General features: G+C 42.6%; 1 protein-coding gene across 1 annotated transcript in view; it reads right to left on the reverse strand.

Annotated features, from left to right (window-relative positions):
* Positions 1 to 10,670, reverse strand: part of spata17 (spermatogenesis associated 17) — a 61,398-nt gene extending 50,728 nt beyond the window's left edge. Inside the window, exons 1-5 of the mRNA XM_014210262.3 lie at positions 10,481 to 10,670; positions 10,104 to 10,193; positions 9,084 to 9,165; positions 7,801 to 7,851; positions 3,279 to 3,382 (exon numbers count right to left, since the gene is read on the reverse strand). Coding sequence (XP_014065737.1) covers positions 3,279 to 3,382; positions 7,801 to 7,851; positions 9,084 to 9,165; positions 10,104 to 10,193; positions 10,481 to 10,620 — 467 coding nt within the window. The 5' untranslated portion in view covers positions 10,621 to 10,670. The remainder of the gene's footprint in view (positions 1 to 3,278; positions 3,383 to 7,800; positions 7,852 to 9,083; positions 9,166 to 10,103; positions 10,194 to 10,480) is intronic.
* Between the last annotated feature and the right edge of the window lie 919 nt (positions 10,671 to 11,589).

The following is an 11,589-nucleotide window of genomic DNA, read 5'->3' on the forward strand; positions in this document are numbered from 1 at the left end:
CATGTGAACTATCAGATCCCAGCAGCTGTTCTGTAGTCCCTGTTGAAACTATGACGACAATGACAGTGTACTACAGCGTAAAGACATGCATATAGCTGCTTTATCTATATTTAAAATCTTGGGGCATAGAGCTGGGTACAGGTAGAGTGGGATGATGGGGAAATCGCAGCCTGGTGCATTGTGGGGTAGCGGGGTGGGGTAGCAGGCCGGCCCACCAGTCCTCCAGGCCAACACCGGAGCAGCTAATTGGCTCTCCTAAATATTTAATGACCGTACAAGCCGATTGGCTGTTTTAATTGTTCCAATTAAATAATTCAATAGCTGGCAGGGAGGGAATATTCAGCAGTCCATTAACTTCCAGTGTCTGACTCAATATATTGACCTCTGACCTATGACCTCTAATAGAGCAGGCCTCAACCCTGACCAACCTGTAACCCGACCACAGCAGAGGACACACAACATCATCGCCATCAACAAGACAAGTTTACTGCAATTATATAGAACCACAAAACCAGAAAAAAATAATAATAATCACAAAACAGAAGTTAACCAGGTTTGTTTATTCAACAGATTCCCTCCTGTAACCAAAAGAAACAGAGGATTTCTAGGGTGAGGTGTCAACTTCAACAAAAATACCAAACCCCCAAAAAACAGAAAAAACACAAAAAAGTGATTACAACCAAAATAAATATTTTTTCATCACTTTCCTTCCTGTAGCGAGGAAACTTCCTAACGAGTCAGTGACTGAACTGGAGAGCAACAGACTTTTCACACGGAGACAAAACCCTCCAATCAAAGCCAGTGTGTACGTGACCTCCTCTACACCCCTGGTGTAGCGTCAGGAAGTGTGTATGAGCTAACTGGAGGACCGGTCCTCCCAGATCTCCTTTCATGGATGTCCTTGAGCTGAGAACCGGGACGTCACACAGAGAGTAAAATCCCCTCAGCCTCACCACTCCGAGTCCATAAATTTCCCTCAGCCCGCGATGAGTTAAAAGATTTTGCCACGTTAGAACATTACAGAGAGAATTTATCTGATTATGGCAGTAATAATTACCCAGCTGTTTATTGCAGATAGAATAATAATTCATGCAGGCAACAGGCCGTGGTGGCAATGACACTCCGCATTTAGTAAATATGCAAACGGCTCCCTCCTAATTGCCCAGGCTCGCAGGATGCCCTTATTAAGCAGCACAACTTTAAGTGTCTTCCTGACAAGTGATAAATTGTTGTGTTGCACCAACTCTAGTCGCTTGAATTACAGTGGTGCCGAGAGGTCCTGACTTCATTAGGCTATGCAGGAGGGGACAGCTCCATGAAGATGGACACGCTAACATGGTGAACCCCGGCCAGGGGGAGAGAGGGAAGGAGGGAGAGAGAGAGAGAGAGAGAGAGTTGGGCGGTGCGGTTAATGAAATGACACAGATGGTATTGTACGGGGAGATCCGTCAGTGAGGAGCAGGAAGAAAGAGAGAGAGAGTGAGAAAGAGATGGTCCTCCCGTCGGGCCGTCTCCCGTCATTGGCATGCCAGGCCAGTCGACCTGCACTAAATGGGAGCCATTAGTAAAACTTTGAATAATTTATGCAGCGGACAGACAGAGGGGTGGAGGGATGGTGGGAGGGAGGGAGGGAGCGGCGGATTAAAAAGCGGACCTTTGCGGGGTGAGTGATCGGGCAGTGTGCGATCCGAGGGGCCCTGGCGAACACAGAAAGGATATTTTAAATAAACGTGGCGCTGCGTTAATTGATCGCGGCCCCAGAAGCACTAAATAAACAAGTGATTAACTGGCGAGAGGACGACCTCTCCATGGAGAGGAGCAGCCAGAGAGGAGGGGCTCAATGGCCGTGTGTGTGTGTGTGTGTGTCTCTCTGGGAATGATAGACAGGAGAACATTGAGATGGCAACATCCTCTTGACTCTCACCGACATCTCCCACCCTTACCCACAACCATCTCATCCACTCTTATCCCCTCTCACCCACAGCCAGTTTATCACAACACATAGTCTGCCTCCCAACAACCTATTTGGTCTATGAATCAGATCATATTTGGCCTATGAGTCCAGATAAATACTGGTAAATACCGAGGCTGAATATAGGGGAACAGACCTAACTGAAATCTCTACGTATTTGGCCATTTTGTGTGTCCTGTACCTTAAACGGGGAAGCAGGCTTCCAGGTTAAACGTCACAACGGTCATCTACCTGGTGTTTGTTTTACCCTCTCAACACCACAGAACCACTGTGTTTGAGGACTAACAAATGCTCATAAAGAAGACAGGTGACGTGTGGGTTGTCGTGCTAGAATCAAACAGAGAATGTAACCAGGTTCTACCATACCCATCATGTCCCTGGCTATCCCGCTGCACACATACAGTGTAACCTAGTACTGTAAGTCTGCTGTAGCTGTGCAGGTGTCTGCGGTGAAACAACTCAGAGGTGACAAACCTCATTACTTCTCACCGGGCCTGCCTACCTCTGGAGGGAGGGGGGAGTCAGTGATCCGACGAGCACTTAACAAATTTACATTTCATTTTAGCTGAAGCCTTAAGATATTTTTACCCCCCCACGAAAATATATTAGCGATATAAAAAAAAGTGACTTAAACGTACATTTTTTTGTATTTTTTTTTTTTTTACTGTATAAAATAAACGATGGCATCTTTTTCGGCCCCTGGAGCCTAGCATGTTTAATTAATGCCAGAGCTCTCGCTGTAAAAAAAAAAAAAATATCACAGACACATTGTTTTATTTCGTCAAGTCGTTCGCTGGCCACCCAAGGCACTTCTGAATACTTTTTCTCCTCCTTCAGGTTACCGGTACACATGTATAGCGATCATACTCTCCGCCTCTAGATTAATCAGATCAATTCATCTCTGCCCAAGCACCCAGAGTGAATTCCTGTTAAGCATAAAGTCTGCTCCACGTTAACTAATAGGAGTCTTTTGGTGCCACGATACACATTAGCATAACACCCAGACCTTCTCAGACTTTCTTTCACACGGCAAAGGCTGGCCAATAGGACGAGTGATGTAGCACTCTGTAAAGAAAGCACATCTATTCCAATATCCTACAACTTGTCCTCCGAAATAAAAATACAAACTGGAATAATGAATACATAATTGGGTATGTACTGAATCGACTGAAAAAGGGATAGAGAACTCACCAGAGACATTTGTATAGTACAAAGCTAGATATTGACTATTTACCTCTGTTAATATCTCTGGTATGTTACCTACTATAGACAGATGGCTTCGATCACTCCTCTTAATGTACAGTACCTGATCTGTTTGTTTTTGCGGGCCAGTCCCTCCATGTATCTCTTGCGTGCGTAGTAGTTATGGCTGTATTTCCTCACGCAGTAACCTCTCCACCTCTGCTGTATCTGTAGGAGAAAAACACAGCGACACACATCTATAGTTAACTTAACAATCCACTAGTTAGATGAGATGGGACCAAACTGACAATTTTAGTGTCAACATCACTACAACAGTTGATCTTCAGATTTTATTTAATTTTTTTATGGTATAAAATACAACTTTATGCAAACTGGACTGGCAACACTTGCTTTAGAGGTCCCTTGCATTTATGTCAGTTTGACTTGACACACACACACACACACACACACACACACACACACACACACACACACACACACACACACACACACAAGCGCACACACGCAAACACCCACACAGAACGAGTGCGCCCCTAAGCTGGGGCCAGTTCTCTAAACAGAGGGGAGCGGATGTCCTTCACTCTAATTAGAAGATTAAACAATAGCAGGTAAAAGAATTATCAGAAGAGGGGAGCCAGTAGAAAATAAATAAGACCAAAATGAGAATTGCGATTGATCCGCAGTCAATAGATCATTTTAAATAAAGTAATTGCCCGGCTCGCAACTCAAAGTTCTTGTTGACCTTTTTTGACTAGTGAAATCAATGATGAATATTGGCCGGGTTAAATCTAATCAAAAGTCTCGGGCCTCTTGTAAACACTGTTTTTCTATTAACGTGCTAATACATTAGCCTTTGCTAGAGCGACGACGATAAAGACATCGGAGGAAGAGGAATAAAAAGGACTAGAATAAAAATTGATTGAAAAGGAAGTGCCACAAGGGGATTCAGAGATGATTGTATCTTTTTTTTTTCTTCTGGTCAATGAGAGGCGGTGGGTGGAGATGTCCTTCACACACACACACACACACACACAAACTCAGTCTCTCTGTGTGTGTATCACACACAACATACTCCGCGTTGGTGCAAAGTTTACTCCACCTGTGTGTGCAGCTTTTTCACTGGGCCCTTTTTTTTTTAAATAGCGTCTACACTCCGGAACACCGAAACCGGTGGGCTGGACACACTACCCATGAAAATGTCACAACATTTTCAATGTAGATTATTCTAAAACAGCATCTCAGTAAAAATGATTGTACTACATTTACATTACATTTACGTCATTTAGCAGACGCTCTTATCCAGAGCGGTGCATTCACCTTATGATATCCACATGTTGGTGTTCCTTCTATACCCCTCTCATCAGTTGGTGGGCTGGTGATTCACTGCATTGATTTGACCAGGTTTAAACCCGACTTCATCGTGATATAAGAAGGTTGAGAAATACACAACTCAAATATGAGAGTCGCTGATATGGCCAGCAGTGTACAGTACATGTACAGTTTAAATCTTCCCACTTACAAATACAAATCGTGTAGTTACGTAAAAAAATAAAACCAAAACATTAGCACAAGGACCTATTTGTTTCATTTGAGGATAACATTTTGTATAATTTGAATGAAATGCTTAGGCCTTTCAAGACCCCCCAGCATTTTACAACAACCATTTTTACAATAATCCTTCCTTTTTTTATTTGATCAGATTTTGACATCCATTCAGATTCCTGAACATATAACATGTTTTACAGGAGTAATAAAGCAGGTCTATCCTGCTGCGAAGCTTCTGTTCTCCTCTAAGCGCCGACATTACCTTTAACCTTTGGCCCTGTGACCTCAGGCACTTGGTCAGACCCAGATGGCTGCACGTAACATGAGCCTGACTAAAACACTGGGCCTGGACTTCTTTATTTGTTTGGATAACTGTCTGTCATAAAACTTTTCCTCAAATTTCAGTGGTTTCAGAGAATGTCCAAACAACTCACTGGTAATATGCCCTTCTTCAATAAAGCATAGAATTTTGTGGGCTTATAAAAAAATATTAAAAAATTTCACTTGGGGTGGAAAAGAGCGGCTATATGGAATTGTAAAATATAAGGTTTCGATGCGATATCCTCGCATAAAAGTGCCAAAGCATCACTCAAATGCAAAGGCTTTTGATTTATAGGTTGTGTGGAAGGAGTTGTTAAACTGGTCAAATGGGACTTATGACGATATGGGCCGTGACAGAGAGATCTGCTCTAGAGGAAAAGCCAGCAGAAAAGTTTTTAAATCAGATATTTGTCACAGCTTAGCTTAAAATGCTAATAATAAGGCTACACATGCTAACTTCTCTCCTGACTGGTTTAGCATAACTGAGTACAACTATTCCATTTAGTTTCAACATAAATGCCTATGCAAAAGGGTATAATATAATTTCAGGGATTTTTCTGCCATTGAAATCCTTGGGCCTAAGTGTTTTTTCGGGTCGCCCAAGTCCAAACAGTGTTAATTCATTTTTGGGATGGAAAAATTGTAAAGCTTGGGTGTCGTACTGGAGGAATCAAATGCAGGAAGCAGCGATACAGGGTAGTGGCTTTAATAAGCACAACGGCTAAAACACAAGCCTTCCCAAAACAGCGATCAAAGAGCACAACAAAACAAGATGCCCCAAACACAGGGGACAAAACACTGTTGGCGCAAACACACGCACTACTGCAAAATACATTTACATTTACATTTTAGCAGACACTCTTATCCAGAGCGACTTACAGTAGTGAAAGCATACATTTCATTTCATGCATTTAAAAAATAAATAAAAAAATTGTACTGGCCCCCCGTGGGAATCGAACCCACTACCCTGGCGTTGCACACACCATGCTGGCGTTGCAAACACCATGCTCTACCAACTGAGCCACAGGGAAGGCCACAGGGAAGACCTCAGAGTGACAAAATCAGAGTGACACCAAGCAAAGCAAACAGAGAAACAATCCCGCACAAAGAGCAGGCGGGCCTGCTAGCTAATAAAGCCCGCTAATCAGCCCAACTAGGAACAGGTGCACCTAATAACGAAAAGAAGGGAAAACAAAAAGGGAATCAGTGGCAGCTAGTAGGCCGGTGACGACGACCGCCGAGCGCCACCCGAGCAGGAGGGGGCGCCACCTTCGGTAGGAGTCGTGACAAAAATGCTTTCAACATTACTTTGTATGTGGTTTCAGTCGTTTAAGTTATGTAGAAAAGATAATGGACCTATATGTTTTTTAATAATATAATCTTTGATAACTAACAATTACCAAAATAAAAGAGACAGTCAGGGACAATTGAAAATTCCAAAAACAATGAATTTAGCAGTATAGATTTTCTTATTATGTTTGGAAATTATCTTTAAAACCTCAACATTTTCCCTCAGCTGCATGGCAAAATGTGTAGAATTGCAGGAAATTTGCTTTAAAACTGCTCAAATTTGTCTCAGCTTAATGGTAGACTCAGCGAAATGACGTTGCCACGAGCAGCACCGCAGATATTGAAATGAGTGAGATGCAAGACTTCGCTCCGATACAGTCACGCAGTATCTGTGTTTGTGCACAGTTCGCTTCATGCTGTTCACAGCGTGGTAACCAGGGCACCAAAACAGCAGAGAAGTTAAGCCTCGCGCTTCAACGCTCTTAGTTGTTTGCGTAAATTGACCCACTATACCGTTTACTTTCTGCATCTACGTCAAAATCGCGGAGTCTACCTTTAATAGAGAAATGTGTCGAATTGCAGTGAATCGGCTCAAAAATGCTAAGATGTCGCTACACCGCTAAGACGGAGGTGTGCAAAATGTTCTCTAAGATTCAGCAGCGCCGACCGCGTCCCCTGCCGCACCCACCACCTAAGACCCGTTTTGATCCGGAAAAAGACCTGAATTTAATTTAAATAAGATTGTCTGATCAAAACTGCATATTTGTCACAGTATCTAACGAAGGTGGCGCCCCTCCTCGGTCGGGCGGCGCTCGGCGGTCGTCGTCGCCGGCCTATTAGCTGCCACCGATCGTTGTTTCTGTGTCTTTTGGTTTTGTCTGTCTATCCCGCACCTGTTTTGTGTTTGTCATTAGTGGGGGGTTATTTAGTGTGTATTTTCAGTTGGGGTTCTCGTGCGGGATTGTTTATTGTCCACTCAGGACAGTTGCGAGTGTAAGCGGTTATTGTCCATTATATTGCCGGGCTGCGCCCCGTGCGCTTTTTTTTCAGTGCGCTTATTTTGGGAATGTGTTTTCCCCTGGCGGACTTCGCCACGCGCCCTGTGCCCTACGGCTATTGCGTTTGCTATTATTATTAAAACACAGTTGCTCCGGCCCTCTGTATCCTGCTCCTGATTCCACATCTCCACTGGTCCTAGACAGCCGTGACAATATTAAAATCTAGACTAAATGTAATAAGAATTTTGCCCATCCAATGCAAAATAATACTGATAACATTCCATTACAATCAATTCCTGTATGGTATATAGGTAGAATTATCCAGGATATGTAGTATTTCTACTGTGCCCCCCCACATAGGGACAGAGACACTGGTGGTGAAATGAAACAGCACTGCAGAACTACTCGTGGGGATCCCATTGTGAGACCAGGGGACACTCCATTTGCTAAAACAGACAGTGTGATATTTACCCTGACGGACATCTCGTGGTAGAAATTCATCTTCATGATAAAATATGCGGCCTGTGAACAAAAGGAGAGACAGCGTTACATCTCTGTCGCCTTATCCAGCCTCTCTGATCTGTCCTGAGCAGCCCGGAGATAAAGAAGTCTTTATACCTTATACATAATAAGTCTCATAGACACCACGGAGAGAGAGAGAGAGAGGGAGGGAAAGAGAGAGAGAGAGGGAGGGAAAGAGTGTGTGTGTGTGTCGAGGGAGAGGGAGGTATAAGTCAGACTTTGTATTGAGGGGACGGGGCTCCTCTCTTAATACATAATGCAGACAAGGCCAAGAAAATCTATGGTAGTCAAGCTGAGAGCTAATGGAGATGTATGATGGCCCAGTGCTCTCCGCTGGGTTTGATAACCAATGACGCTCCAGCCAGGATAGACTAACAAAGGCCAGAATATTCACACGGCTCGCCTCACGCCTCATTTCGCTGTGCCCAGACCACTGGGGGCACATATACAGGAGCAAACTTAAGAGAACTATATAAAAGGAATTCATATCTCAAACATGTCTCTTTTTAATAACGACATAAGAAAGAGGGAACGCTCAGGGAGGAAGACAAAGACGTGAAAGACGAGAGGAAGTTTGGCCTTAATGCGGAGATGAGAGTTCAGAGGGAAAAATAAGGGTGTTGGTTTTGAGTCATGTATAATAATGCAAGTTAAACTCTGCAAAGTCTGAACTCTGAAGTCATAAAACATTGTTTTGGTCATTTTGAGAGATTCAATGAGTTCTGTTTTATTTTTCAGACACTGTGTGTGTCTGGTGACATGTCCTTTACCTAACATTAAATCAGGGTTGATCCCCAGATTCCAGCTCGTGAAAGCTTCCCAAATGTGCCTGGCAGTTATGCTTTACCAAACAGTCAATTTAGGAGGTGATAAATAGCTGTTGTGATTTGTTTACAAAACTCAATCCAGAGAAAATTATTTGTGAGAGCAGTGGGGATTGGATTTTGTATCAACAATCTGTTCAATTAAGAAGCAGTTGGGAGGCAATCTAAACTCTTCCACCATCCCCCCCCTTTACTCCTTTACTCTCTCGTTTATGCATTCCAGAAGCGATGGTGCTGCAATTCCATACCATATGACTTCGTATTCCTAAGTGCTCATTTCCAAATGTGTAATAGGTGAATTATATGTCTTCGGGTCAGAGTTGCGGCTTCTGAATATAGCAATTGAATTTTAATGTATGCTATCATAACATAATCAATATATCCGTAGCATTTCAGCGGCTAACGTACCTTCACCATTTGTCTGAAATGTGCCCTTGCTGTGAATCCTCGCCATATCTTCTGAATAATGGTGGCCTTCCTGTGTAGGTGACTGGGAGAAATGGTCACGAAAACATATGCTTTTACAAAGAAGAAATATTAAGAGATTCATTTATTGGTATAAGACAATATGGGATATACTATGTACAGTATGTGGACTAGTATTTCGATTTGCCGATAATCTGCAGAAAAAAGGAAAGGGAAAGAAATATGTAAAAATCAGGTTTTTTTGGTTGAGTTGAAAGGTCACGATAAGAAATAGTCCACCCCCCTGCACACAGGACAATGCACAGCAACCTTTACTTAAGGCTTTTCAATTATGTCCAGCGATCATGGCTCCCAGTGCAAGCGGACATTTGTATTCATCATCAAACATACTCTAAATACAAGTCTACTGCGATTCCAGCCTCAACGAGGCCATCAATTTCCAAAAGGCCATTTATATGCCCAGAAAATCAATGCTTATAGGGGGGATATGGTAACCCAGGAGTTGCACTTAAGAAGCTCAAAATGTGGCTAATTAGCCACTTAACACATTGATCAATTAACTAAAGTAATCTGAATTAACCTGCAGTCTGGAAGTTTGTCAGCTGACCCTGCAAAATGGTGTTAGGGTCACAGTACAAGGCAGAGAGTGAAATAGGCCTTTATTTCCCTCAGCCATTTGCACAGCTCTCTTAACACCAAGAGGGGGTCATTTCATACTGTAAAGTGATAATTTAGGTTTTGGGGGGTGGTCTTTTTCAGGGTAACGCGGCTGAAGGTTAAATTTTTATTTGGAGTGAAGAAAAGGTGCAGTGTTTTGATAAAGAATACTACAAATGAGGTGTATTCATTCTTTGAAATTGCATGCATGGTAATATGTTTATTTTAGAGATGAAATTAGGAGTTTGTTATAATTATTGTTACATTGTCAAAGTTAATTTATGTACCAATAAAACCCTTTTGCAACAAAATGAGCTATTTTAAACTCCCACACACATCTCTCACCTGAGGTAGGCCCGCACCTGACATCCCCTGAACAAACTCTGTATTTGGATGGCTGCTTCGTTCTCTCTCTGTCTGTTCTCCTCGGCTATCCTACAGACTCACGCCAACACAGCAAATGCAGAAATGTACGATTCAACCAAGTCAGATGTTTGTTCATCATACTATAAAAGGCATCCGTTGTTGTTGTTAGCAGAGCTGCCTAACTAGCTAGATACCGGTACAGTAACTAGCTAACGTAAGCTAGCTGCAGTAGCTATTTTTTGTTTTTCTCTGAAGTTAAAACAGTTATGCCAGGTACCGTTAGAAATAGTTCGCCGTGTGACAGAGTGTAGGTTACACGTGAAATGTGCATGATGCAACAGCTGCATTAACGCTACCTGTTCCTGGTGAAATATTCTTCTTTAATTCGTTCAATCTCATTCTTCAACCTGACCAACCGAGCCATGCTCTCCGGACCAAGACACAAGAGTTGACATGTTTCCCTGACAACGAGAGAGACAACCGTTTCCTTATTCATTTGCGCGTCTCTTATTGGTGGGAAAGTCGTGGGCACCGGGCGTTTGTCGAAATGTTTTTCTCTTCTCGTCAGAAAGTCAACTTGTAAAGGTAGTTCGGCCGTTGTTTGGCTGAATAAGCACAGGATACAATTTTTTTTTGTGGACCAGTGAATTACTAGAGGACGCTGTTGTGTGTGCATTTATTTTTACACCCTTGCATATTTGCTCAGTCTTGTAGCCTAGAGAATTGTATCAGATGGGGGAAATGCGTTTGAATGTTATATGAAAATTATAGTTATCTATTATCTGAATATTGCACGCATTGTGTAGGTTACCTATGTTTTTCAAATCATGTGTTTTATCAATTATATTTACAGCAAGAAAAATGAAGGTAAATTGATGGATTATTTATTGTATCTGACTGAAATTACTAACATAGTACTATACTATTGTAATACCTATATTTACCTGCTGTGAGAAAGTAACATGTCACACGTTAAAGGAAGGTGCTGGACAACATATTTTAGATGAAGTCAGGTGTTTTATTTAGGTCTACAGCGAGGTGATAGCGGTAGGCAGTTCAATTTACATTTTACAAAATGGATCCAGAAAAATAAGATGCATACAGCTAGAATATAATCTTTCTAGCAAAACACTCTTTAGTGAACTTCAGCTCTTTGCCATTGAGCTGCCTGCCTCACAACAAGCATTTAGGCCAACACTGAAAATGGAGGACAGCAGGTAGGTACGAAGTCATACTTATTCTGTGTTCTCTACAGTCTCAGTGTTCTGACGGTTTTCAATCACCACATCGAGCCACTGAACATCTACCTCTGTGGAGAGCACCTCTTCTTGGTCACATTCCCCTTCTCTCTCTCTCTCTCTCTCTCTCTCTCTCTCTCCCTCTCTCTCTGCTCTCTCTCTCTCTCTCTCTCTCTCTCCCTCTCTCTCTGCTCTCTCTCTCTCCCTCTCTCTCTGCTCTCTCTCCC

This window comes from Salmo salar, chromosome 09 (genome assembly GCF_965601325.2).
Source record: "Salmo salar chromosome 09, fSalSal1, whole genome shotgun sequence".
In the NCBI taxonomy this organism is placed as follows: Eukaryota; Metazoa; Chordata; class Actinopteri; order Salmoniformes; family Salmonidae; genus Salmo; species Salmo salar.